The following is a 27,482-nucleotide window of genomic DNA, read 5'->3' on the forward strand; positions in this document are numbered from 1 at the left end:
CCTCCCTCATGATCGTATCTCCGAAGCCGCCTTACGCAGGCGATTCATGACGGCAGCGGCGATATCCAGCTCGCCTTCTATGCCATCTACAAATATCGTGTCTATGTTTCGTCGATCTAGCTCCCGCAAAGCAGAGAACAACCCCTGAGCTATCCTCTTGGTGTCCTGTCCCAGGTCTATGTCGAAAAGCTCGCCAATGACCTCTCCCTGACTGTTCTTGAGATCTCCTTTGTATACTTGATACGCGGGATTGAGATACTCGTCATCATGAGCATCTGGGTTGACGGGGGCAGGTTGTAAAGCGCCGCACTCAAGACCCGCCCCTGACTTCCACCGCTGTGTCCGGATGACGCCTATTCTCTTTGATAAATGGCCGTTGGTCTTCCGAGCCTCACCATTTTCTGTAGCGCCTGTAACTTCAATGTCGGACGGCAAGACACCAGCGGAACCATCCTTGTACGTAGACTCATAGAGCACCACCCTTGCCTTGGGACTATAGTGCTTGTACTTCATCCCCGGTGCCCTGGGGGCCGCTTTCCCTTCTTCGCTGTGGTCTTTGTAGGCCTTGACCACGTTCTCCCAGCCCGGACAACTCCGCAGCTCTTCCATGCCGATGCCTCCTGGACGCAGCACCACAGGGGGCTCGCAGAGGCCGTCCACGACGGTGCTCTCAACGCCAACCTGGCAAGGGCCTCCATCGAGAATGATTTCAATTCGCCCGTCTAGATCATCTTTGACGTGCTGCGCTGCCGTGGGCGACGGCTTGGTAGATGCGTTTGCCGAGGGCGCAGCCAAAGGCACTCCAGCCAGTTTGATAAGACTCAAAGCCAACGGCGACGACGGCATCCTGGCGCCAAACGTCGTGAGTCCCGCGGTGACCTCCGGAGCTAGCTTCGAAGGCTGCGGGTTAGGCAGCAGTATCGTCAAGGGACCGGGCCAGAAGCGGTCTATCAGCGTCTGATACCTGCTCGGAATGGCATCCTGGTCATCGCTCTTCTTGCCTAGCAGCTCCCGCAGCATGTGAAGATCCGCAACGTGCACAATGAGCGGGTTGTCCGATGGCCGGCCCTTTGCAGCGTAGATGCCCTTGACGGAGCCGCTGCGAGTGGCATCGGCGCCGAGGCCGTAGACCGTCTCTGTTGGGAAAGCAACGGGCGTGTCGCTGGTCTTGAGATACTGGGCGGCGTCCTCGAGGGCGGCGACGGCGTCTTTTGCTTCAGGCAAGATGCGCCATTCCTCGACCTTTGAAGCGCCGGTTGAAGCTTCGAAACGACCGAGCTGAGTGCCCTTGCTAGGGGCAACCCTTACTATTCTAGTCTCCATAGTCGCTATCATGCGGGCGTTTGCTAACTTTCGTGACAGTGACACTGTCGAGGTTGTAAGTGCTCGAGGCAAGCCCCGGTGATGGAGTTGACGTAGGGAAATTATGACGAAGGTAGCGGGGAATGTAATGTTTTGTACGGACTATATGTACTTTAAATCTCCAGCTGTGAGATTGTGTTCAGAATGAAGAAGTTGCTAAGCGGGTTGCTGCCTGATATCTTAGTCGTTGGAACGCTGCGAGGACTCATGAATTATATATTGTGCCGGTTTCGCCGCATGAAATGTAGGGTGGGCGGAAAATTTCATCTGGCGGCTTATACTTTGAATCAGACGTGCATTAGTAGCGATGCCGACGCCACTCCGAGGGCTGCTGAGCCACTTACAACTTCTGCACTGTAGATATTTTACACTTCACAGAATCGTTGACAGGTAGAGAGACAAAAACATAACTTTTAAATTATTGCTTGGGCGATGACAGTAATTTTATGTGTTGCTTTCTAACATGCCTTCTATGGTCTTTGCCCTGTTGAGCGCACACTTCTAATATCTAGGTATATGCCTTATGTCAACAACACCGAGAGCTGCCGCCAAACTCAACTCAACATACATAACAAGCCCAACTAATCTTAACCATACGGCCCATACGCTACAAATGCCTTCCAAGTTATTTTCTTTATCCTCTTACCAAACTCCGTGCTCTTCGTTTTTCATCATCTGTCAGAACCCAGTCAATGCCATCTTCTCCATCCTGAGCACAAATTTCATCCCATTCATCGTCCTCCATGTTCGCGACCATGAGCAGTTGTGTCACCCTACTGAACAACTCCTTGACACTATAGTTGCCTCGAGAGACCACATCCACTATGGCGTTGAAATCTCTCTCCATGCGAATCGCACCATATGCGCTCGTCTTTCCACCGTAGCCAAGAATCCTCTTCTCCAGAATCCGCGACAGGTAGCGCGCCGTCATGTCCATGAGGCTGCTGAACGTGCCCGGTGTCATGAGTCGGCCAATAGCCTTCATGAGCTGATCCCACCCATGTTCGAAGCGACGTGATACTTGATCTAGGACATCTTCTTCTCCCTCATCATTCTCCTGAGCGATTTCCACAATATCTTGCTCGGTCAGCGTGTAATCGGCGTCGCGGAATGTGTCGCTGAGGACCGGTCTTAGCCGTAGCTTAACAACTTGGTTAAACAAGACCTGGATTGCTTCATTAAGCAATTCATTTGTCTTCCCAAGGAAGGCCGTCTCTAGTGAGCGTAAAGCGCCTACAACAGCCACCACATCGCGTTCAAACGGAAATGATTGTTTCAGCTGCGCCTCGATTTCTTCTTTGTGCTGTGCTGGCCCATCCGGGGAGCCAATGCGGCCGTGGATGATTCGAACCAGATATTCATTGGCCATGTCCAAGCTGTTGATGAGAACGATGAATTGTATAATCTTCTCCTCCGGTGGGAAGCCGCCTTGTATAGCCGCCTTGGGGTAAGACTCGTCACGCATCTTGCGCTGTATCATGCCCACAAAGTCGCCAGTGAGGACTCGACTAACAGACGGGACGACGGAAACAACAACGTCTTTCTGCGAGGTGGATAGGCACCTCTGAAGTACGGCGTTGACGATGTACATGACATCGTCAACCGCAAGTATTATATAGGGAGTGTTGCCCTCAACTGATCTATTCAGACTCAGAGACAAGCCACTGGGGTACTCGTCCAGCTGGAAAGCTTTCTCAACGGATCGACGGAAGAAAAAGGTTGACATGACGTTGTAGGGTGATATTAGTTTGGAAGATACTTTGCCGTATAGTTTCGATTTGACTAGCAGTTCTGCTAGCCTCAGGGGCGCATCTTGATCTGCCGGGTCCTGTGGAGAAACAAACACCACGGTTAGAAAGAGAGAAGAAGAAAAAGAAGAGGAGAGAGAACGAATATCTCAGACAGCGGGTTGTACATACCATGGACTTGGCCGAAATAAATCGAGTGTAAAATGACCACTGCGCAAGCATGACGGAAATCTCATGCAGCAGGCCGTCAACCTCCTTCATATTCACTCCCTCATCCTCACTGTTGCGAGGGTTGTTGCCCAGGCCTGCCGCAGGTGAGTTCATTCTGGGGACCCCTCCTCTGGGAGGCTGCGGTAAGAAGCTCTGAACTAGGAATGAGAAAGGATAGCTCTTGACGTCAGTCAGCTTCTTGTCAACTCCGCGCTCGTCGCCCCAGGTGTCGAGGATGATGCCGCCCTGGACATCTGCCTCCATCTGGATGCGCTCGATAACGCGGACCATCTTGCCGGCGCCGTAGTGCCTCTCGACGAGCCCTCCGTGGCCCTCGACAATCTGTGCGATGTGCTGGAAGAGCCTCGTCAGGGAATTGGCGTAGATGATGCCCTCCTTGCGATTCTGACCTGCCATGCCGTCCTTGAGCGTGGCTCGAGCCGTGCCCGCGACACCCTGGCACACGTATTTTCCGTAGACATCCAGTCCGACCTCGGCCCTCCCGATGAGAGGAAACAGCTTGAAGAACCTCGTCACTTTAGTGCCGTCGCCTTCAGACGCCGCCTTGTCAAACTCGCGCAGGAAGAGGCCGCACAGGCTCTCCTTGGCCGTCTCCAGCGTGACCCAGGGCGCATCGGGCACCTCGACACTGGGCACAATGTTGGCGGCAAAGGCTCCCCTAGTGATGGCCTCCGGGATCTTGCTTGCGCGGGCAATGTACGCTGCCGCCGCCTCCCAGTCCTGGGGCGCCCCCATGGATCCAACCACGCCATTGACGCACGCCTTGAGCTCGGCCACCTGCTCCACGACGCCCAGCGTATCCTCCACGCGGCTCTTCTCCAGATCCAGCTCCTTGACCCTATTGCTGAGCCGCCCGGCCGTGTCTGCTGCCGTCGAGAGCATGTCGTTGCTGATGGATCGAGCCGCAATCACCTGAGCGCCCAGCCCGGCTCGCAGGAGGTCCAGCCTGCCCAGATCCCGCGACAGGTCGGCCTGTGATTCGAGCAGCGCATCGAGCCTCGCTGTTATGGCTGCTTCGCGCTTGTGGAGGGCGGCAAGGGTTGCGCGTATCTCGGCCTCGGTGGTGGCATTTTGGACGGCTGGCGCTGCTACAGCATGGCTGCTGCCGCGAGAGACGCCGTTAGAGGCTGACATTGGCGCTGAGCACGAGTATCGAGGAGGCGCATAGCTGCCCCTGGCAAGCGTCTTCGAGGCGGATTTGCTGGCCTTTGGAGTCGTTGCACCGCCCGAGGTCACCAGCTGGCGGATTGGGAGGTTGCAGCTTGTTGGTGGTGTTCTGGTGACAGATAAGCTACTAAGGTTGCTGCACAATATGGGGGGCTTGTGGTGGAGGAGGGGCCAACTTGAGACTTGCAATTGCTTTTGTTGCTGCTGAGCTTAGTGCTTGAAACTAAGTGAAATTGATATACAAAACACTCACATTTAAAGATATATAATAAATTTATAACTTGTCTTGTTCAATTGTGTCATTTACTCTCAAAGAGTCCGAATTTGGGGTTCTCCGTGCTGCTACCTCGTTCCCTTAATACGTAGAACAACCAGACAAACACCAGACACCGTCTTTCAAATCATCCACGGTATCGTATAAGTCGATACTTGTCAATTATTTTCTCTTCCACCAAACAGCGAGAATCCAATACGATAATGCTATGCAAGAATATTATCAATGCTAAATATGTATAGGTATGCAGGGGTTCTACTCTATTCCCCAGACTCATACATGTTTATGTATTATAAGTCGCCTCTTGCCATATATCACAGCCCCTATTGAAACCCCAATCCGTCCCTATTTTTTTCTTCTCTTTTCCCATACCATGCACTCTTTTTATACCGCTTGGCTGTATCCGCCGCCCAAACGCCGCCGCCCATACTTCAGATACTTTCGTAATTCATCTGCCCAAAACACCGTGCTGCAAAGCATGACGAGTCGTAACAAATCACCCAGCCCAATGGCTTCTGTCTGGAAAACTTCTTGCAGCCATGGAAGGTAGATGACAAGTAGTTGACCGATGATAGACAGAGAAACTGCCCAGTTAAATAAGTTATTCGAGAATAAGCCCACCTCGCCACGCAGCACCGATTTTGATTCAGAGCGGCAGCTAAGAGCGTTAAACATGTCAAAGAAGACGAAACAAGTAAAGGTCATGGTAGTGTCCCGGCGGGTGACGATGCCGTCGGCCATCTGTTGCCGGTACGTGAGCATTGTGCCAACCATGATGATGGCAGCCGAAGTCAAAACTCTCTGTATGAGTTTGGTCGTGAGAACTGCATCATTGCGCTTTCTTGGCGGCCTGTTCATCACATCAGGGTCAACTGTTTCGACACCGAGCGACTGCGCAGGAGGGCCATCCATGATAATATCTGCTCTCATGTTAGTCAAACGCCTCCTTGATAGAGAGAAATCGATCGGGAAATCTTACTAATCCAAAGAATCTGCATAGCATTCAAGGGGCTCTTGAACCCGAAGCATGTACAGACAAATACCAGGGCCAAGCTCGCCGCACTCGTGCTCAGTTGGAATGTAAGGAAGTTCTGAATGTTGTTGAATATTCCCTTGCCTTCTTCAATGGCACGTAAAATGGTGGAGAAATCGTCGTCGGTTAAAATCATGTCTGCTGCTTCTTTGGCAACATCGGTTCCATGGCGTCCCATTGCAATACCAATATCGGCCTTCTTCAAGGCAGGCGCATCGTTTACGCCGTCGCCTGTCATTGCTACAATGTCTCCTCGGGACTGGAGAGCGCGGATAATCTTCATCTTGTGGTCCGGGTTAGTTCTCGCGAAAATGGTGGTGTGCTGCATCGCTTCGGCGAGGTCCCCGTCCGACATTCTGTCAATCTCGTCTCCTCTTAAAACAGCCTTGACCTCGTTCTGACCCGGTAAATGAGCGCTAGGAATAGCGATATTCATTCCTAGCTGTCTACCAATCGCAAGTGCCGTAGTTTCTGCATCACCCGTAATCATGATGACTCTGACGCCACCTCGCATCAGCCGTCGGATGGAGCGTTCAACGCCAGGCCTCGGGGGGTCCCTCATACCGACCAAGCCGGCAAATGTAAGGCCCTTGTAGGAATCTTCGGAGCCCTGGGGAATGACCGGACTAGAAGCACCGTCGCCGGGTGTGTTGCTTCGTGTGTCAGCAGCCGATGAGCGCGTTCTTGAGGATCTGGGCACTTGGCCACTAGCAAAGGCAAGCACTCGAAGTCCTTTGGATGCCATGGCCTCGGCAGCTGCCATTGCCTCTTGACGTCGTGCATTATCCAGTACAATTTCCCGTCCGTCCTTCTCCATATATGTGTCGCAAGCGGCGAGAACCTTCTCAATCGATCCCTTCATGTATGCATACTCCTTTTCGCTTCCAACGGTAACTCCCATCCACTTTCTCTCAGAGCTGAAGGGCACTTCTGTAATGCGAGGGCCCATGGAGTCTCGTATATCGTGTTCTTTGAATTTGTCAAGCAGATCGAGCATAGCTACATCTGTCGGTTGGCCAACCCAGCGAGTATAAGTAGATCCCTCTTCGCGGCCCAGTGTCGATGACAAGACCGCACTTGCGGCGGCGCCGCTTTCCGTGTAATTCTTTGATAGTCGTGCATTGTTTGCAAGGTTTCCGATCCGTAGAATATGTAAAGCCGCTTGCGTCGGTTTGAATTCTTCAACCTCAGCGTCTGAAGATACGTTGAACGAACCGCCCTCTCCAAAGCACCACATTTGGACAGTGGTCATATGGTTAGTGGTCAAAGTGCCTATTTCCAACGACGTTAGCATCCAGTACGGTCACGAATCGTCTGAAAGGAAGCCTTACCGGTCTTGTCAGTGCACACTACATTGACGGAGCCAAGAGTTTCAACCTTGGGCATCCAGCGCACGATGGCATGACGCTTGGCCATCCGATGTACACCAAGAGCCAGAGTGACGGTTACAATAATGGGCAATCCTTCTGGGATGGCTGCAACGGCCAACGAGATAGAAATGGTGAATATCTCCAGCAACTTCTTCCCTTGCAACCAGCCAACAAGCGATATCAACCCAATCACAACAAATGATGCCTTGCTCAGCTGTGAGCCAAGGTCGTCCATCGACAACTGCAAAGGCGACCTAGGGTTTTCCGTCCCGGAAACGCTCGAGGCAATCGATCCGAAATAAGTGTTCCCGCCAGTAGCGAAAACAATTCCTTGCCCGTGTCCAGATTTTACCAGAGTACCCATGTATGCAATGTTCTTAGCGCCGCTCTCAGACTCAGGAGTGCCTATGGGCGCTGCTGGGGCGAGAGATGTCTGCTTGTGGAATTGATTGAAGCTTTGAATGTTCAATCCCTGAGAGTGCGATTCGGTCGTTATCCGCTCAGGTTTTGTTTCGCCAGTTAGGTTGGAGACATCAATGGTCAGATCGGCCGCCTTAGTAACTCGAATATCGGCGGGAATACGATCGCCAGTAGTAAATAAGACGAGGTCTCCTGGTACAAGCTGAGAGGCCCCAACCTTGAACGAAGTCGCATCCAGAATATCTTCGATTGGTGTGATCAAACCAGAACTATCGGCCGGGTCTTGAAGGCCGTTGACGCTGGGGGGCCAGGTGGGAGGTTTCGGTAAAGTAGACGACTTATTCGGCGAGCCTCGTACAAGGTGTGCGTGATTCGGCACCAGGTGATTGAGAGCCTCGATGGATTTCTCGGATCGATACTCTTGGACAAAGCCCACGGAAACGACAATGGTTACCGCCACAGTAATGCTGATAGCATCGTCCATGTTGCCCAAGAGCAGTGATGTTCCCGCGGATACTAGTAAAAGTACAATTAGCGGTTCTTGGAATTGCTTGACGAACCGGAGCCAAAGCGGTTCCGGTTCCTCGTGTGGTATTTCATTGGGTCCGTATTCGCCGAGTCGTTTCAATGCTTCGTTGGGCGTGAGGCCGTAAGTAAGCGACGTTCGTAACTGCGCGGCAGCTTCGCTGGGGGTCATGAAGGAAAACTCCTTAGCCACTCCCTTTCATCAGGTTAGAAACTTGCACTTGTGCCAATGGCAATCTCCAGGCTTACCCGCGCATGCACCGATGATGTCCGGGCATGTCCAGACTTTGAATCTGATCTGCCCTGCCGCGGCGAATCGGCCGCATCGCCGGTGATGATGGGCACTCCGGCCACTGGCAGCAGAGACTCATTGCCAGAGCCCTGCCCTGCCCACGGCAGCTGCATATTGGGGACTCGAGATGGCGTCGAAAATGAAAAAAGGGGCCCGGAGAGTCGACTGCCAAGCTGGTATCAAAGGCCGGGTATCATGAGGGAGGCAGAGACAAAGGAATGCGCAGAGAGTCGGCGGTCGCGCATGCGTCCTCGAAATCGCAAGGGGGCGCTTCGTAGGTGCTCCGGGTCTTCGTCTTGCGGCGGACACTGACGGTTACGATCCTCATCCCCTGATGAAGAGGCCAACGTTCAGACCGGTGAAGCATCAGCAATGGGATCATGGAAATTACATGGAAAGGTGGTCTTCCAAGGCTCCAGTGGAATGGATGCACTAGCCTCGCCACTGGACTGGGGAACAGGGAGCGCTACAGGGGGCTGCAGGTACTGGGGGCGCCAAGTGACGCTGTGTTTAGGCTTAGCGGCACCGCGGCTAAAGTGAGTGGGCGACGCGGCCTATCTCTTAACGGGTCTTGGACCTTGAACTCTCCGACTTTGCGCCTTTCGTTCTTTTTATCACCGATTACTCGAAGGTGTACATGCCAGCCAAGCCTTGGTCTTGCCACGGGGCAATTCCTGGTAGTTTCTCTTCAATTGATTGTGTTAATTGCCTAATGGCAACGCGCTGTATCAATTCCTTGAGACAATGAATCCCCCCAACAGTAATTCTCCGCTAGCCAAGTCTCCTGAGTCGTGAGCCTCAGCTATGGAGAAGCTGGATTTGAGATTAAGCCTATTCGAGGAGCTGAATTTAGGAGAAGAATGACAACTCTGCTCTTTATGGAAATAGAAAAGCGGCACTGGGGGGACAAGATGCTTGTAACATTGAAAGGTAGAGTCCGGCATTACGATATTGAGCAACATTATGCACATGGCCTCGTGTTTAAAAATAGATTGCCCAATGTCTGAAGCCTGCAGATGGTCAGCTGCGGGTGTCGGAATACAAAGCGACATGTGCCAGAAATGGATGTCATAACAGAGGTAGTGGTACGAGAATGACTGACAGGGAGCTACTACAGAAGGCTTTTGAAGTTCTGAGCATCAACAGAGAAGGAAATACAGAACGAGCCCGCTCAGGTTACTACCTATGTAAGTATATCAACAATAAATTGCAGGTAATTATATGACATTTGAGGAGGCGAGTTGTAGAAAGCATTGATGCAATACTCCGTCATACAGCATGTATTTGAGTGAATGAATACCTTGGTCAGCATCTTTGGTCGCCTTGAGCTCATAAGACAGGACGGAATAATACGCTGCAATGTTGCTTCGTATATAAGATTGATAAAGTGGCTCAGAAATTTGCAGATGATATCAACGATGCTCGATATCCTTTCTACGGTACGGAGTTCATCAAAGACAATTTGCAGCCACAAACGGCAAACGTACGACCACAAGCCATAAAAGTGCAGTAATTCAGGGCCAAGTTAGGCAAGCCATGTGGCCACCGACTTCCGACGAGCGGAAAAAGCCACTTTGGCGCCGGAAAAGATAATGTTCCACCTCCGGCACCACCGAAAATGGACGGCAGGGGAGCTAATGAAGGTACTTAGTACCAGCCACTCCTCCCAGCCACGCAATTTACGGCAGCATGGCCGAAGCATCTCCCCTCGCTCAACCTGAGAGTTTCACACAACCCATTGCTTCCCTCGCCATTTTTGCACTTCCCATCGCCACCCCCGTCGCCTCACCCTCGCCGCTCCGTCTCGTGCGATTCAGCAGACCTGCCCTGGGCGACTGCATTTTTTGACTTGATGAGTTTGCGCGGCTGCCATCGCGCGTGAGCCAGGCCCGAACACGGTTTAGGCGACTTGTTTATCCACCAAAACACGCGCCCCTTGTTCCGTGTTTACTCACCTCCACTCTGCTCCAAACTCGTGTCCCTGCACCGTTTTCACTGGCTGAGCTTTTGCATATTCATATTCACAACCTACCTCGACTTGCCCCAGCACCACCACCAGTGCGACAGCTTCGCGCGCCACCATGTTCTACTCGGAGACGCTCCTCCAGAAGACCGGGCCGCTTGCCCGTGTCTGGCTGTCGGCCAATCTCGAGCGCAAGCTCTCCAAGAATCACATTTTGCAGTCCAATGTCACGGACAGTGTCGAGGCCATCATCACGCCGAACCAGGCGCCCATGGCCCTGCGTCTCAGCGGACAGCTTCTGCTTGGTGTCGTCAGGATATACCAGCGCAAAACGCGATACTTGCTGGATGATTGTAACGAAGCCATGATGAAGATCAAAATGGTTGGTAGCTTTTATTTTCTCTCAAGGTTACATGCCATGCTAACAATTACCTGCTAGGCCTTCCGATCTAGTGGAAACAACGATCTGGCTGCCAACCTACAAGTTACCAATCGCGAGGCCTTGCTTCTGCCCGATCGCATCACGCCCTACGACAACCTCGAATTGCCTCCCCCGCCTGATGCTTCATGGCTGCTTTCGCAAGTCGAAGATGTGTCGTCTACGCAAGTCGGTAGGAAGGGACGCGTCAGCAACACTCGGGACATCAATTTGCAGGAAGATTTCGACAACAGCCAGTATCTCCAGGGCGGCATGACTCTGGATGAGGACGCGCTTGCGCCCATGGATGACCTTGAGCTCGAGCTCGACTTTGGACTTGACATGGATGGTGGCCCAAGCCACAGTATTGAAATGGGTCGAGACGCTCCCGCTGCCCGATCAATAGAAGATGATGTGTTCAGCGAGCTGGACATCATGCCCCGATCCAAGGAGGGCGCTGGTCCCGAAGACACTAACATGGACTTGGACGGCGGCGTCAGGATTGCAGACGATGAGGGCGATATCCAGATGGGCGACGATGATTTCCAGTTCAACCCTGACGATCAGTCCGCTGTTCCTGGCCTGGCTGCGCTTGACATTAATCGAGAGAGAATTTCGGAGTCTCCTCTGTCAGATATTGATGACCAGTTTGCCAAGGAGATTGAGGAGGAATATTCTCGCCACGGCCACACAGATCTTTACGAACCCCAGGATGACGTGGAAGATTCTCCCGTCAAGCGACCTGCGCAACGCCCTAGAAAACAGCGCGTCATGATGCCAGATGACGAGATTGCGCTGTCTAGCACTCACATCAAACAGCAACAGGCTCACAGAGAAAACATCACCAAGCCAGCTACATTCCTCCCCCGCGACCCTTTGCTTCTGGCTCTGGCAGAAATGCAGAAGAGCGGCGGCTTTGTGTCTTCCATCATGATGGAAGGCCGAAGCTTGGGATGGGCACCTGAACTTCGTGGTATGCTGTCATTGGACATGGTGCGTGGCGCGAACGAGCTGAAGCGCAAGCGCGACTCTGGTGTTGCCGATGTGGACAGTGAGTTGGGTGGCATCAAGTCTCCTCGTCTCGAGCTGGGAGATGATACCGATTTCACTCTCGACGGAAACGCCTTTGGCAACCAGAGCGTGGGCGCTGATGGCACCATTCTTGATATTCCCGCCGACGAAAGCGCAGCTCACTTTGACGATGATCATGCGGATGGAGGAGAGAGAAGCAGCCCAATGCCCGCATTCGAAGATACAACCATGCCTCTCGTTCACCCTGCCGACAGCGGCCCTGTCTCGGTTGGTACCAAGCATGCTGTTCACATTCTGCGAGACCTGTTTGGCTCCGAGGCCTCTCAGGATGCCGACAAGAGGAAGAAATCGGCGGTTGTCTTCCAGACTTTACTACCTGAAAAGCAGACTACCAAGGCCGAAGCTACCAAGATGTTCTTCGAGTGCCTGGTCCTCGCAACTAAGGATGCCATCAAGGTTGAGCAGAGCTCAGGTCTTGGTGACCCTATCAAAGTACGAGGCAAGCGTGGCCTTTGGGGTGCCTGGGCCGAGCGGGAAGCTGGCGGCGAGATTTCGAACCAAGACCAACCTGAGCCCGTTGCTCCTGTGAGTGTTGCTGCGGTTGCTGTCGAAGCATAACCGTCTGCTTAACAACCACCGGAAAAAAAAACTGACAAAAATTTTGTGCATGTAAAAAAAAAAAAAAAAAAATACATTGCTGTGCATCTTGGGCAACGGGTCTTTCTTGTTTTTGTTCGAATCGCCCATGGCGGAGTTGAAGGCGTTTGGGAGATACCATGTAACCTTGGAGGTTCTCTGTCTGGATAAAGGAAGGAGGGAAAAATGACAATTCGAGCCTTGGATGTCGAAACAGGACAACTTTTGTTTTCTTTGCTCTGTGTGTGTGTGTTGATTAGTTGTTTATAAAGGGTGTTTGGGAGGATTGGTTATTATTCAACGAAAACATCAATGCGAAGTGAGCCTGTCGTGAAGACGGATTTTGAAAGGAACGACAATGCGTTGAATGCTGTTGCTTATGATTCAATGCTGTTTGATATGGAGGCATAAAAGTAGTACTGAAAATGTAGTGATGTTCAGTTGTGGCAATTCAACACGCTGTTTACGGAGTACAAGCATTCTAATCAGTAGTGAAGTTTTTGGTGATGGTGCTGTAAAGCAGCTGAGCTGCCCCGCCATGGATCCAGGAACCCCACGCAGGGATTCAATCCGTCTACCTGCTAGGCACCTGCTTTACCGCAGTCTTGCAACAGGCACCGCAGAATTATCCCAGACAAGGAGCCTTCTATCGTTGAACTATAAAGTCTCGGACTACTATATTTTCTACTCCTTTTCTTTAGACCATCTCCTCGCGACTCAAACAGCCTCCGTTGTCCGACTCTCTCCACATAGCAATCCCAAAATGCCTTCTCCGTCTCCCCTGGTTATCGCGACGGGCGCCGTCAACCGACTCCTGAAAGAGGAAGCGTCGTATCACAAGGAGCTCCTGGCACAAGAGGCTGATGCAAAGGCCCAGGAGGAGAAGATCAAGAGCGGACAGGATGACGAAGACGGCAATGCAAAGTATATCCTGAAGCAGCAGGTATGTGGACATCTATAAAGGCCACTGCATGATGCATTCCAGGTGCTGACCTCTTTCTTTCTTTCTTTCTTTAGCAACTAGTTGTCGAGCAGACGAGAGCCGTATTCAAGCCTCTGAGAGACCGGATCAACCAGGCTGTCGAGAAGCTGGAGGATCTGGTCGCGTCCGAAGAGAAGACTGGGAATGCCTCGGCCGAGGAACTCGCGAATGCAAAGGCGGCGTTGGAAAAGGCCAAGCCAAGCGATATTTAGAGAAGGTGGATGATAAAGGAGAAGAACGAGACGAAAAGAGTTTACGATATAATACACCATAATATACAGCGGTGGTCCACATCACCGGATACCCAACAATGGTATTCCATCCTTTTTGGGGGGATTTCAATTCGGGTATCCTAATTGTACAAACGATTCTATCCATCGTTTAAAAGAGCAATGCTATGCAGACAGTCCAATCTAATTGTCAACCTCCATCTTGTCATCATTTCTCGCGCCCGATTTGTCGTCGTCTTCGTCTTCCTCGCCTTCTTCTTCGTCCCCTCCATTCCGTGAATCGTCCATCTCAACGTCTTCTCCCGTCTCGGTGCCCGAATCGTCATCTCGTAGCGGAGGTTGTGACAATTCCCTCGTCGAGGCTCTGCTCCCTATTCTGGAAGTTGTCCCGGCATCTGTAGACAGAAGCTGCAGTCGATCTGGTCTGGGAGAGCTTACTGACGGCGTCGGTCCGTCCACAGATATTGTTGGCTGAGGTGTCTCATTCAATGGACCATCGCCATCTGGACGCGGCGTCCCGGTATTGCTTGGCTCAATGCCAGGCGTTTGGCCTCCACGCTGTTCCTCCACTTCGTCCTCTCCGCCTTCGTTCATTCCTTCTCTCCTGTCTACTTCTTCTTTCTCGTCTCTGATCTGCCGTCTTAGCAGCATGCCCTCCTCCATGATTCTGTTGAATTGATCTCTCCGTTCCTTCCATGTTCCGCTATAGGTTTCGCTTTCACGCTCCAGCTCCTTGCACTCCTCTTCCAGCTTCTCCAGAGCAGCAGTCTGGTCTTCGCGTGGCCGAAGCAGCCGATTAGAAAGTATCTTCTCCGCCAGCTCGTCAAACTTCTTCCGTCGTGCCAGGGTTGCCTTTGCATCCTCCAGCTGCTCTCGCAGCCGCGAATTGTTTTCTCGGGCGGCTTGGCATTCTGCGAGGATGCGCTGCTTGTCTGCCTCGTAGCGCTCTCGCTCTCGCACGTTTGCGTCGTGAAGGAATTGGAAGCGAGCAATGCTGCTGTCAAAGGCGGCGAAGTCGAACGTTAGGTCTTCCTGCAGCTGAGCGCTGCTTGAGGTTTGGCCTCCATTTTGGCTCGCAGAGTCGGATTGAATAGCGCTGGAGACAATCGCGGAGATGGAGGACAGTCGCTTGGTGATGCGTTTGAATGGCTTTTCCTCCACGTTGAGAAGTCGGCTCTTGTGAAGCTCAGACTCGCCCTTTTCGTCCAGCAGCTCCCAAGAAGCCATGGTTATGATATAGAGGGGGTAGAATTTTTCTTGGGCGACAGCAAAGCACAAATGATATAAAGGATAAACGGCTGCTTTTTGCTTGGGCAGTTCGCAAAGTGATGAATGGCTGGCTTGTTGCTCAGCCTCGCACCGCAAAGACGTGAGCGCGATGATGACTAATCTTGCTCGCCACTTTTCAAGGCTAATCTGCTCACAAGCAGCTCGGTAGCCTTGCATTTCCTGGACCCAACATAATTTGAGCTGCTTCGGTTCGAGCTACTGTACAAACAACCGCCAAAACATACGAAATTCAAGCGCATTTTTTTTTTTAAAAGCTTTTGCACTGAATCAGACACACAGTTCGCGACGGAAATCAAGCATCTCGAACATGTCGGAAGAGGACAAGGAGCTTCTGGCGCGTATCGGCCAACTCGCTGGTGAGACCATCAGCTGTCCCGCGATGACTTCATAGTGCTCACTACCTATTCTAGGCCAAATCAACCGACACAAGAACCAGCAAGCCGGCTACCAGTCTGTCCCGTCATCGCATCACCCGAGTCGCCATCGAGGTTCGTATATTTTCAACGCGCTTGGGCCATGACAAAACTGACGTTTGCCACAGGAAATGTCTATCGTCAAGCAAGCGCACCTTATCCCACCAGAGGGTTCAGCAGCCGGTCAACTGCCACTCACCGCCACAGAACTCTCCATCTCAACGCTTCAGGGTCTGCCTCTGGATCCGCTTCTAGCTCGGCCGCGCCCAGCCCTGGCCCTACAACCTCGGGCTGGGTATCCAAAAACGATCGCCACCGCCAACTCATAAACGCCAGTATATACGAGAAGGACAGCCAAAATCGAGCCAAGGCCATTGAAGAAACGCGACAGCGGAACCTGAAGGAGCAGCGCCTTCGAGAAAAGAAACGGTTTGGCGAATATCTTCGTCATCAAGCCGGTGGTGCTGGACTTGCGGGTACGAGCGTGAGCGCTAACTCCACAGGATTGAACGAAATATTGGTCAACGGTATTCGTTTCCGCGTTCTAGACGGAGGCAAGAAGCTTGTCAAAGCCCCTGGTGAGTCATATGCCACGGCTCGTCGCCTTTTGGCACTTTGCTAACGATACAGCACCAGACGATCCCACCTCCGCTGCCATGACGCCAAAATTGACTGTCATTGCCGGTGTCAAGTTCCATCGTACCAAGACTGGAAACCTTGTGGCACAGAGGATAGTCAGAGACCAACGGTATGTCCAACTTCCATGGATGATCATGGCGCTAACGTCTGCAGTCGATCTGGTGCGGTTAAAAAACTTGATCAACGGTGCAAAATCTTTTCCACGACCGGTAATTGTTTTCTTTTTAAAACCTGCGGCAACGAAGCACCCTACAGCTCTACGAGATGGTGGCATCGATGGGAGGGACGCTAACAACTAACCTGACTTTCTTTTAGGTTCCTGTCCGAAAGGCCCGACCTGCCGATACATTCACGACCCTGACAAGGTGGCTCTCTGCAAAGATTTCTTGAAAGACGGCAAGTGTCCCAATGGCGAGGCATGCGACCTCTCCCATGAGTTTACCCCAGAACGTGTCCCAAGCTGCTTGCATCATGCCAAGGGGCAATGTTCCCGGCCTGACTGTCCCTTTACTCACTCCAAAGCTTCCCCAGGTGCCCCCGTATGCGAGGCATTTGGATTCTGCGGTTACTGTGACAAGGGTGCAGACTGCACCGATCGCCACGTCTTTGAATGCCCAGACTTCAGCAATACCGGGATCTGTAAAACCAGGGGATGTAAGCTGCTCCATCGTGAGAGGGCAAGCGTCCTCCGCAACCAGGCCAAACAGCGCGACGAGGCAGAGGACGTCTCCAGCGAAGATGAATCGGTCGATTCAGACGACGTTGACTCGGACGAAGTGGCTGAGTTTCTCGCGGGCGACGATGATGACTCTGACTTTGAGACCCCAAAGGACTATCTCCCCCTTTAGCCGAGTCAAGCCAACCACCGCTCGTAGACCAGTCGAGCCGAATACCATCCAGCGCGCAATCTCAGAAGCCCTTTTTGGAGTTTTGAGATGGTGTGCCTTTTTCTTGATTTATTTAGTATGCGATACGCTTGTTCCCTTTTTTCTTCTATAGCATCGACAAGGCAACCATGGCATTTTCTTGTTTTTACTTTATTACCAAGGGATGGGTTTTATACCAAGATACCCTGCTACGCAGCATTCTGACATCAATCATTTGCCTGGGGTGCAAAGAGGAGAAGAAAAAAAAGATAATTGCAATGCGGAAGAACGAGACAGAAATAGAGGAAGAGAGAGAGAGAGAAATCTCTTTGTTAGGAAAACAGTAACGTGTTGGTAAAAAAAAGGACAGAAATAAATAAAGAAGAATCATTATAACAACAGAGAATGAGTGAAAACGTCCTTGTAAGGCCCGTCCAATTTGGCTTGAATGAATGCAATCCATTACCTGTAAACTCCGCAGCTTCCCCGGTCACCTGCTTGGCCTCTCGAACATTAACTCCTAACTGGGGCCGCCCGCTGGCTGCTGCTTATTTCTCCCCTAATCGGCACCGTTGGGATTACCGTGCCTTAGCGAAGGCGCCTCTAGAGAGATTCACTGATCGGCGCCCACAGCGGCCAGATAGAGCCCCAAGCGCCTCCCCTAAAATGACCGAACAGAGGGGGGAAACAGAGCTGGGAGGGCCCTGTCAGTCCAAGTATAGGTATCGATAAAAAATCACCACATTGTATGGATCAATTAATTAGAATTAACCTTGAACCTTTTTTAGTTGGCTTGCCCCCTTGCTCGGTGCTATTGAAATACGGGAATTCGTTCGCCAAGGCGGCTGGAGCTTCTAATCCCAAGGGGACTCCATAATCCAGATTGGGGGGTAATAATTCTTTTTTGGTGGTTCCTAGGCCAGTTTCAAAAGGGACGGCGCCCCCCAATTGAAACTCTTTGAACCCATCATCAAAGCGCCAGGCGCCGAGCTCTTTCTTGGAACTTTTTTTTTTGCCGCGCGGGAAATTCGAGCACGAGGGGAAACCTGGTTGTCGCTGCTTTGTTGTCTCCGGTTTCTTTTGCTCTCTGAGGGCAAAACCCAAGACGGGCCTGTGCAAAAGCATCGTGTCAGTGCTACTGTGCAAAAGGGACTGACTAACCAGCATCAGCCTGGCTCGGCCTCAGCCACTGGCTGACTGCTTCACTGACCCCGAACCTGCGCCTTGGACGTAGAGCAGCAGCATATTCTATTTTGGGTGACAAACGGGGGGCTGGGCATTTCATGATCATCATCACTACGGCGTATCATTGCGGATATAGAAGGCCTTTTGCTGCTGCTTCTCCTTGCGTTGGACTAAGGGGACATCACCAGAGGACAGCTCTTCACTTACAGCTATCAAAAAACCACTAGTTACTATTGCAATCATGGGGCTCAGGGATGCGCTGCGGAAGAAGGATGCTATAGATCAGGATCAGGGCCCGGACATCACCTTTGTGCGCTCCGATACTGTTTCGCAGCAGGTGATTATGCCGTCGGACGAGGGAGCCCTCGGCCATAACGATGGCTTGCTGTCGCCCACGTCAACGAGCGGAGAGCACCGAAAGTCGAGACGCAGCTTTGACTTCTTCCACTCAGATCAGTCGCGGAGCGGCTCAGCATCCTCGTCCACGTCCAAGAAGGAGAGCGCGGCAAGACGCCTGTCGCACAGGCTGCATCTAAGTCGTCCGCCCGAGACCTCTGACCATGTGCCGCAGAACCTGCCGGAGATTGTGGTCCCAAACGACGTGCAGGATAAAGATGCCGCAGAGCTGCAGTGGGAGAAGCGGGCAACCATGCTAGCCGGGCAGAACGACCTCGCCAGGAGTCGGCCGTCGTCAAGAGATGCCTCAGACAGCATGGCCCATATGAGTCTAGACGCTCGCAGCCGAAGTCCTTCGGCCAACTCGGGGCGGGTTTCGTCCAAGGAGATCGATGCCGACATCCAAGAGGCGATTCGGCTGCATGAGGAGGGGAACTTTGCAGAAGCGACCAAGATATTCGGGCGCCTTGCAGACGAGAACGGCGCCAACAATCCACTTAGCCAGGTTCTCTATGGACTGGCACTTAGGTGAGTGTTACCACGGCCGGATCCCAATTCGCCATTTCATTCCCATTCTGCGGTGGCAATGGGCTGCTGCCGGTGAATCCTGAGAGACGGAGAGAGAGCTCCAGGCTCAACACCCCCTCACTCTCTTGATTTTCCCCTTGACCGCCCTCACATATCACATCACATCATTTGATTTACGTGACATGGCCATCATATGATTAGCAGGCGATTAAAAGAGAGAATTCGGACTAATACAGCCATGCTTTCTTCCAATAGGCACGGCTGGGGCTGCACACCAGACCCTGGGCGAGCGGTCCGCTATCTAACGGCCGCGGCATCTAACGCTGCGTCGGTCGAGGAATTGGCCATCCAGGCCGGTCTCAAGAAGGGAGGAGCTGCAAAGGGAGAGCTAGTCCTGGCCATCTACGAATTGGCCAACTGTTTCCGCAACGGCTGGGGCATCGGCAAGGATCCAATCGCTGCAAAGCAGGTATGCATTGCCTTTTTCGATATCAAAGGTTGACTGGTTGACTGCTGGGCTTGGCTGATCAGATACTGACCACTGCACAAAACGAATAGTACTATGAGACAGCGGCAAATTTGGGCGACACTGGTGAGTTGCAGATGTAGCCATGTATCTAAAAAGCTCCGGATGCTGATGAGTGGTCAAGATGCCATGAACGAGGTTGCCTGGTGCTACCTAGAGGGCTACGGCTGTAAAAAGGACAAGGTACGTCGACGACGATTAGTCAAAACATCGATGACATAACTTGTCTCTGCAATCCGACTCATGGCACAGAAGAGAGCCAAGCCTCAACCAAGGCACCACAAGCTGTGGCTTGCCAGTCGTCGGCTGGTCTGTCTGACCAAGGCGAGGTTGATGCCCAACGTCTCACCAGGCCCCAGAGTTGGGTACCGATGAGAAAAGAGCGGGCACGCGAGGGCGCGAGTTGCGCATGTCCAATGGAAAATGGCACGGGCAGCGGCCGTGTTTCCCTCCCCACAGACTCCAATCCCGTCACATGAGGCTGATGTTTGACCCCTTTTTGGGGAGTACAGTATGCTGCAGCCCGATATTATCGACTGGCTGAGAAGGGCGGCAACAAGACACTAGGAAATACATGGTAAGTCACCAAAACGCATCCATACTTGCTCGTCGTGTCAGCTGTGGGCGTCCTTGTGTATGCTATGGCGCATCACTCCCGAGTGGCCGGGCCTCGCTTGCGGCCCATTCGTGCGGCTTGATCACACTGTTCCTCCCGGAGGAGGCTATGCATGGCTGCAACTGTCTGCGGTCTCATGATAGTGGCCAGGAGCTCCGGAGGATTGTGATGTGCTACACAGTCCAGCCCCAATGAGAAGACGAGGGCTTTCAGAGGCGTCAATGGCTAACGGTTTTGCAGGATATGGAAGGAAAAGTATGACCCAGGTAACGGCAAGAAAAAATAAGGGGGGTTTTACAGGTAGGCAGCAGATCTCCTTGACTCAATGAGGGCTCAATAGTGCCTCCCGGCTCTAGGCCCTCTCTCTGTGTTTTCTCTCTTATTCAGCGCCCGTTATTGGATATTCAAGGGGTTGGAGTCTTTTCTTCTCACTGCCGCATTGCGTGTCCCTCGTGTGGCTTTAAACAGCAAGTAAAAAAGCTGCATTTTGACCCATCCCGCGTCCTGCGGTTCACATTTGCGGGGTGCTTCTGTTGTACCATCCGGCGGCACGGACGCGGCATAGTTCAGACGTTGTGAACGGCTCATGTAGCAGGCGATTGCGGCATGTATGTTTTGTCTCTATGTAGCAGCATGTATGGTTGTGTTTGTGAACTGCGAGAGTCTGGAAAGTGTATGGCTGTGAGGCCACAACAATCTGTTCGCCCATATGTGTGCGTCTGTGGTGTGTGTAGCGTGTGTACGGCCACTGGAGGAGCAACACCCAAACTAGGCGGTGGCTCTGCTCATGCCCAGAGGCTGACTAGCATGGAAAAGGAAAGGAAAGGAGCACGGAGAAAGCTGCAGCTGTAATCCGGAGATTTGGAGCAAACGGGAGCGCGGGTCTGGCGATGCCTCTGTGCGGGCGGCTGTTTTACCAGCTTTGCCCTAGCTGGGGGATCGATTTTGATGCCTGATTGCGCATGTATGTACGAGTAGGTGGTCCGGATGCATGTGCGTGCGCACGTACATGATGTATGTGTATGTAGGCGGGCACGTACTCGTATGTATGTGTTGTTCAGCTGTCGCCATGAGATTGGATGGAAGACAAGACGGGCAGAAGAGAACTCCTCTCTTGCTGTGGAGGCGGCCAGATATCGAGACCTAGTACGAGTGGGCTGGCGCAACAAGTGCTGCAGAGCCCTGCTTTGTTGTGCTTTTTTCTCTCTCTCTCCTTCCCGTCGTTGGCCATTTGCTTACCCATGGCCATCGGGCTTTAGGTATCAATTCGTGAGTCATTTATCACAATCAGGTCGACGTGCTCGCAGTTGACGTTGCTGGCAGACACTCTGCTAGTCCCGGGTAAGGGGGATCCTCAATGGAGGTGTCACGACCGTTGGAGCTGTAAGGGACAAGGGCCGCTTTGCAAGCATTGGCTCTTGGCGGGTAGAGTTTCTGTACGAGCATGCAAGATGCATGTATGGTTGTTTGTATGTGCGGTACGAGCATGTAAGTGTGTATGCGGGCATGCGTATATGCACCCAAGCAGGTCGGCGGATGTGCTCTTGTCATGTATAGGAGATGTGACTGTCCGTTTGCCACCCGAGGCGCCTCTCGCAGCATACAGACAAGGTACGCACACGGTGGATGTACTTTGGATATTTTGGCGCCTGGGTTGCAGCAGCAACAGTCGCTCAATGCCTATTGATTTCTGAGGCGATGTTTTTTTAGTCTCAAGGCCACCAGGATCGGGCCGAGGGGTGTGTATCAGCGGCCGTCCGTTGGCGTCGTGTCAACAGAGGAGCCAAAACAGAGACCCAGGGCTAACAAGAGCCATGGCCTGTCTTCCAGAAGCGTATGAAGCGTATGTGAGAGCTGCCATTCGCCTGAGCTAGAGCGGGTGCATCTGAATAGTGTGCGCGCGTGCGAATTGGCTGCGGCGTGGGCGTTTCATCCATTTCGCCAAAACCCGAGATTGTGGCCGGCCCTGGGAGGGCATTGGCCAGCAGCAGAGCAGATGATCAGTTCTTGCAGATGAAGAATGGCTCGCCGATTCGTGGATGCGCCTCGCGGGCTAGTTGCTAGCAATTATGGCGAATGGGAGAGGTGGGATTGACTGGAAAGCAGGGAGGGCGAAAATGAGGGGGCTGGATTTTGGCAGTCTGCGTCCCGTCGTCTTATTTTGCTCGATTTACATTATTCCGTAAGCAGGTTTTACTCTGTGCGATTTGAGTAATGATTTGTATTTTTTTTTATTTTTTATTTTTTTTTATTTTTAATTTTTAATCATAAATTATCTGAGGAAGCAGCGCTGAACTCCCCATGTCCTTCCTAGTCTACCTCTTTCCAAATCGAGAGCCGTCGGTGGTGAGGCGGGCAGGTCGTAGCCAGTACAAACTAAACCTCGTGATGGCATCATTCATCTCCCTTCCATGTGAAGCATTGGCTGTGTCAGTGACAACGGCGCGAGGTGCGAGGCACACACATGGCCGCTAGAGTACGAATATCCTCGACCAGGTAGGTAGGTATGACGCTCCGTGTATACATGAGGTATAGGTACTAGAGATACGAAGCAGAGGTAGCACTGCGGCCACTAGACAGCCACACGATACCTCATCCAAGCCCATGACCACCACCTTTTGTCTCCCTCCATCAACATCCCGTACAGACTCTCTCCCAACATGGCTTAGGTCGCAGCGCTGCAACGCCAAGTCCTGGACTAAGACAAGCCAAACCGTCTGCCTCGCTGGCGGTGTGATGTCAACCCAATGCCTCCCCCCTCAATCCACGATGAGCCTTGCCCATCCACAGCCAGCTTTGCATCACATCGCTTCCAGGTCTGTCTCACGGCTCCACCCCTTTGTTTATTCATCATCGTCCCGGATACACTATCCTGGAGCGGTAATAGCACGCAGTAAGATGTGCCGTCTTCTAAGGCATAGGGCCGTCCATGCCGGGCTGGATGCTGGAGGTAGGCAGGCCGATATCCCTAGATAGCAAGTAGACTATTGAGGCGTGCATTGTGCTTCGGATAAGGGCGTCATTGATTTTTAGCCCTCCCACATGCCCCTGTACCTGGGCGGCACCACAGCTACAGCTAGGTGTTAGTACGTAGGCACATGTTTGGATACAGTCACGGTCACGGTCAAAGAGACAGAGGGTTTGATGAATGTAAGCTGGATCTCAGTCCATGTTCACATTGAAAAGGCTATCTGAAAAGAAATATGTCGTCAAAACCCAAGAGACCATCTGTGTGGCTCGTTCCAAATAAAAAAGCTATGTCCAAAATGCCGCCCAAGTACAAAGGAAAGCCACCCAGGGATCTTTTTTTGTCGCTGTGGCGGGTTCTCAAGAGAGTGTCGGGTAGAAGAGCCCGTTCCAGGTGCTCATTCTTATCATCGTCAATTTGTTTCCAATCTGTCATCATTCTGTATCGACATGCCTCGTAGATATGTTCCTTCAGTGTCAGGTATCATCCTGCACATAGATCCCCAATATCCGAAAAGCTATGCCTTTCAAAAGTACAAGCATGTACTGGACTGGGGCCTGTAGCATGCCTGTTGTGCTGCTGCTTCTGCTTGTGTCCTATGCCTTTCGACCCACCAGCTGTCGAAAGGATCCAGCAAAAAGAAAACGGGAAAAAAGTAAGAGGTGTGAAAAAAAAGGCATCCAAATATAACATAAGGAAATAAAAGCACAAGGAAATCAAATCAAATCAAAATCAAAATCAATCGCCAAAAAAATCAACGCTTGCTCGCTCGCTAGATCCGCAAAGAAATCGTAAGAGACTCCAAAGTAGATGGTTTTCATGAGAAAGCGGTTTGTTCAAATTCAAGAAGATGGGGGTGAATGCGTGAGCAAAAAATCTCAAATAATGTGCATGTGGGGGAGTTGCCCCGAAGCAACTCCAAATAAAGGCCAGCCTATCCAGTCGTTGGAAAAGGCCGTACGAAGAGAAGAGTAAGAAGAAGTAGCAGAAATTTGTCGGAGAAATGAAATTGAACCAAGACAGAATAGAGGGTGGAGAAGTTTGATCGTTGCATTACTGTAGCCATTTTTTGATTCGTCATCGTGAGATTTCGTGTTTTTTTTTTGTCTTTCGCGCCGGGTCTTTTAATTCTTTCATGATCTCGCTTCGTTGCATTGCTGCGAATTCTGAGCACTGTTGCACTCTACAACCATTCTGGCAAAGTTTCGGACGACATCGTTGGGGATCTGGTCCCAGAGGAGAGTGCGAGTGTACACCTCGGCGGCGCCCGACTGCTTGGCAGCGTCCCGCATCTCAGCAAGAGACTGAGCCAGGTTCTTGCGAGCCTTGGTGGGCATTCTACCGGCGGCATCGCGGAGGAAGTCGTGGTCGCTGACTCCATTGTACTGGGCGGCAGAGAGGGAGAAGATCTGCTCGTTGGTTTGCTGCTGTGAGGGCTGGATGAGGCTGTCGCCGAGCTCAATAAGCATGGAGGGCGCAACAACACCATCGGCAGCCATGCCGGCCATGACGCTAGCGCTCACGGGCTGTCCCCAAGAGACACCGGAAGGCTGGGGAGCAATAGCGTGCATGCTAGCCGATGGGTTGACACCGGCGTCCTTGAGGACGTTGTCGAGAAGAGTCGCCGACGCAACTCGGACATCCTCCGACACGCGGGGGATGGAGGGCATCGAGCGGCTAGACAGGACAAAAGCGCCAACAAGGAAGAGCATGAACAGCAAGCCGCCCTGGGAGGAGCTCTTCTCGGAGTCGGAGGTGAATGGGTTGGTGTCCTTCTTGGCAACAGTCATGGGCGGCTTGACCTCATCGGCAAAGTCGTTGAGGAAGCCATTCTCCCAAGCACCGGCCAAATCCATGGCATCGTCCATGTCGTCGTAAGCGCCGGAGAAGCCGTTGGCGGCAGCGTTGGGTGGAATGCTGCTCTCCAGGCGCTGGACATGGTCGGTCAGGACACCCACCTTTTTCCTCAGCTCACCAGTCTCGATAGTGTGGGTGCGGATCATCTCGTCCTTCTCGAGGGTGAGGGTCTCGATGTAATCGACGCACTGTTGCTTCTCGAGCATGAGCTGCTCCACCTTGGCCTTGAGGCTGGCCAGCTCCTCTTCCATGTCAGTGATGACAACGGTGAATTGCTTCTTCTCATCTTCCAAGCGCTCAGTGTGCTGCTTCTTGCGCTGCCGAGAGTCGAGACTGGGTAAAAATCAGTTAGCTTTCCATGTTTGGTGCTGCGATGGTTTGAGTGAGTGCACTTACGCAGCCTGGCGGTTTCGCAGCAGTCGCTTTTGTTGCTTGAGTTCCTTAATCTCCTGCTCATCCGTCGACTGGGAAATCAACTGGTCGATGTTGCTCAAGTTCCGCTCAGCGGGGATCTCGAAACGAGCATTCTTCTTCCGGATGCCATCGCCGCGTCGCAGATCATTGTGCGATCGGATGGAGGGGCTGCTAGGTCGCATCTTCTTGGAGGCAGGCTCTTGCATGCCCTGGCCGTCGGCAAGAGAAGCAAACATGTTGCCCGAGGTGGGGAAAGGAGTGGGAGCGTGGATGGGCTGCTGGAAGATGGAAGCGTTGGCATCAAAATCCGTCGCCATACCACCGAAGCGCTGGAAAGGCGTGGCCGCTCCGGAGCCTCCGTTCATCGCCCAAGGGTTGCCCGAGGAGATGAAAGGGTTGGCAGAGGGCTGTTCGAAGCGCATGTAGGGGTTTGTGCTATGCGGCTCGAAGAAGGGGTTGTTGGAAGGCAGCGACTGCATGTCGACCGAGTGCCAATCCTCCGTCTTGGGAGAGAAGAGAGGCCCTCCGATGCCGAAAGACTCTCGCCTGTTGTCCATGGGAGGAGAAAGTTCCAAGCCTGAGTCAATGCCGCTGTGGTCAAGAAGGCTGTCATCTAGACCGTTGGTGTCCTCTGCCTTGAAGAACTTTTGCTCATGGCTCGCGTCCATGGCCATGGATGCTGAAGAGTAATAGTTGTCCATTCTGAGGAGATTTGTGACTGTGTGAGGGGGCCGTCAAGGGCGACGGAGTGAGGTTGAGAGGAGGCGAAGGTCGACGTCAAAGAACCGAAAGAGAAAACAATGACCCGTAGAAGAAATAGAAAAAGAGAAAGAGAAAAAAAACAACTTGATAAGAAGGGAAGAGGGGAAAGAATACAGTAGTCGTAGTGTGCTGATACTGATAGTCTTCCGAGGACGTGATGTTAGCGAAGGGTGGCTTTTTATTTGTTGGTGCCGAGCAGTGATGAAAGGAAGCGGGGTTGATAAGAAAAATAAATGACAAGCAACGTGCGTAGGCAGTAATTCGTGACAGCGTCAAGGTGTTATGCTGGAGGGGGAAGGGTCGTGAAACGCAGAGCAGATGCAAGTCATGAAGTCGTCAAGCAGCGTTGAAAGGGTGATGGGCAGATGCAAAGTGTGGGCGGAAGGTCGAGTGATATAAGATGGATGGGAGGCTGCTAAAAGGCTGCCAGTTGGGTTTGGGTTTGGTGGGTGGAGGGAGGAGGCAGGGCTAAGAAAACAGACAGGCCGGTTTCTTTTAGCGCTGGAGGGGTGGGGTGGTTTAAGTGCGGGAGACGGACGGGACAGTAAGTGGTAGTGGGAGGGTAGTGGGAGTGGTAGTGGGAGTGGTAGCGGTAGTGGGAAAAAAAAACATTGATGCGAGAGAGAGAGCGAGAGAGCGAGAGAGGAGGTGCACAGGCGGGCGACTAAGATAAAAATAAACCGACGACGCGCGACAGGCACAAGGGAAAGCGAAGCAGGATGAGGTAGGACAGGCTCAAGGGGAGATTGATCTCATCTCATATCGGCCATGTTATGATTCCAGTATAAAGATACATGGAAGCAGTAACGTCGAGGCTGATGATGACACAGCACTGGGCAAACGCTCGTCGAACACAAGCCGGGAAGAGGGGGGCCGGAGTGAAAAAAAAAACAAGGAAGAGAGGAGAGAGCTGACTCACTGATGGCACTCGTAGCACAGCTGCTGCTACCGCTGCTCTCTTGTCTGCTGCTGGTTGGCACAAGCAAACAAGCAGGCAGAAAAGAAAAGATGGCGTCGAATGGCGTTCAATGTTTGGATACAGAGCAGAGGCAGCTGCTGGAGGGAGGAGGGATTTCTATATGTACTCAAGGCTACTTCGCGCTCGCTGTGGGGTGAGGTCGTGGGCGAGAGAGGCTTCATGGCAGCAGACGCAGTACAGTCGCAGTACAGGTACTAGCCAAGCTGATACTTGCCTACCTACATACTACTTACGTGACCTCGCAGCTGGATAAGAGGATAACAAACACCCCGTGTCGATAACAGAGGATACCGCCGTTATCGCCTGAGGCCGAATCTTGTCGATCGATTTCGAGCCAACCACCGGCGCATGGGGCTGAAA

The 27,482-nt window shown here is 52.4% G+C and overlaps 9 protein-coding genes across 9 annotated transcripts; 4 read left to right on the forward strand and 5 right to left on the reverse strand.

Moving 5' to 3' along the window:
• Positions 1–6: 6 nt before the first annotated feature.
• Positions 7–1,323, reverse strand: TRIVIDRAFT_30786 (uncharacterized protein; the record flags this gene model as incomplete). The annotated part of the gene is made up of 1 exon (XM_014103499.1): positions 7–1,323. One exon carries the CDS (start codon positions 1,321–1,323, stop codon positions 7–9), a length of 1,317 nt encoding a protein of 438 aa, XP_013958974.1.
• Positions 1,324–1,996: 673 nt separating this feature from the next.
• Positions 1,997–4,475, reverse strand: TRIVIDRAFT_31511 (uncharacterized protein; the record flags this gene model as incomplete). The annotated part of the gene is made up of 2 exons (XM_014103500.1): positions 1,997–3,190; positions 3,282–4,475. The coding sequence occupies 2 exons, from the start codon at positions 4,473–4,475 to the stop codon at positions 1,997–1,999; spliced, it is 2,388 nt and encodes a 795-aa protein (XP_013958975.1).
• Positions 4,476–5,166: 691 nt separating this feature from the next.
• On the reverse strand, positions 5,167–8,535 carry TRIVIDRAFT_112028 (putative Ca/Mn-transporting ATPase; the record flags this gene model as incomplete). Its single annotated transcript, XM_014103501.1, has 4 exons — positions 5,167–5,702; positions 5,762–7,087; positions 7,147–8,326; positions 8,380–8,535. The coding sequence occupies 4 exons, from the start codon at positions 8,533–8,535 to the stop codon at positions 5,167–5,169; spliced, it is 3,198 nt and encodes a 1,065-aa protein (XP_013958976.1).
• A 1,968-nt stretch (positions 8,536–10,503) lies between these two features.
• TRIVIDRAFT_145366 (uncharacterized protein) lies at positions 10,504–12,453 on the forward strand (the record flags this gene model as incomplete). The annotated part of the gene is made up of 3 exons (XM_014103502.1): positions 10,504–10,767; positions 10,825–11,179; positions 11,273–12,453. The coding sequence occupies 3 exons, from the start codon at positions 10,504–10,506 to the stop codon at positions 12,451–12,453; spliced, it is 1,800 nt and encodes a 599-aa protein (XP_013958977.1).
• Positions 12,454–13,234: 781 nt separating this feature from the next.
• TRIVIDRAFT_31596 (uncharacterized protein) lies at positions 13,235–13,665 on the forward strand (the record flags this gene model as incomplete). Its single annotated transcript, XM_014103503.1, has 2 exons — positions 13,235–13,414; positions 13,489–13,665. 2 exons carry the CDS (start codon positions 13,235–13,237, stop codon positions 13,663–13,665), a joined length of 357 nt encoding a protein of 118 aa, XP_013958978.1.
• Positions 13,666–13,866: 201 nt separating this feature from the next.
• Positions 13,867–14,910, reverse strand: TRIVIDRAFT_31470 (uncharacterized protein; the record flags this gene model as incomplete). Its single annotated transcript, XM_014103504.1, has 1 exon — positions 13,867–14,910. The coding sequence occupies one exon, from the start codon at positions 14,908–14,910 to the stop codon at positions 13,867–13,869; it is 1,044 nt and encodes a 347-aa protein (XP_013958979.1).
• A 370-nt stretch (positions 14,911–15,280) lies between these two features.
• Positions 15,281–16,951, forward strand: TRIVIDRAFT_178368 (uncharacterized protein; the record flags this gene model as incomplete). Its single annotated transcript, XM_014103505.1, has 6 exons — positions 15,281–15,329; positions 15,384–15,461; positions 15,515–15,964; positions 16,023–16,134; positions 16,179–16,234; positions 16,341–16,951. 6 exons carry the CDS (start codon positions 15,281–15,283, stop codon positions 16,871–16,873), a joined length of 1,278 nt encoding a protein of 425 aa, XP_013958980.1.
• A 1,366-nt stretch (positions 16,952–18,317) lies between these two features.
• TRIVIDRAFT_30254 (putative cell cycle inhibitor) lies at positions 18,318–20,428 on the forward strand (the record flags this gene model as incomplete). The annotated part of the gene is made up of 6 exons (XM_014103506.1): positions 18,318–19,000; positions 19,256–19,469; positions 19,559–19,592; positions 19,651–19,709; positions 20,039–20,103; positions 20,383–20,428. 6 exons carry the CDS (start codon positions 18,318–18,320, stop codon positions 20,426–20,428), a joined length of 1,101 nt encoding a protein of 366 aa, XP_013958981.1.
• Positions 20,429–23,285: 2,857 nt separating this feature from the next.
• TRIVIDRAFT_212339 (uncharacterized protein) lies at positions 23,286–27,146 on the reverse strand (the record flags this gene model as incomplete). Its single annotated transcript, XM_014103507.1, has 3 exons — positions 23,286–25,300; positions 25,364–26,286; positions 27,063–27,146. The coding sequence occupies 2 exons, from the start codon at positions 26,080–26,082 to the stop codon at positions 24,244–24,246; spliced, it is 1,776 nt and encodes a 591-aa protein (XP_013958982.1).
• Positions 27,147–27,482: the final 336 nt, after the last annotated feature.

This window comes from Trichoderma virens, assembly GCF_000170995.1.
Source record: "Trichoderma virens Gv29-8 chromosome Unknown TRIVIscaffold_4, whole genome shotgun sequence".
Taxonomy (NCBI): domain Eukaryota; kingdom Fungi; phylum Ascomycota; class Sordariomycetes; order Hypocreales; family Hypocreaceae; genus Trichoderma; species Trichoderma virens.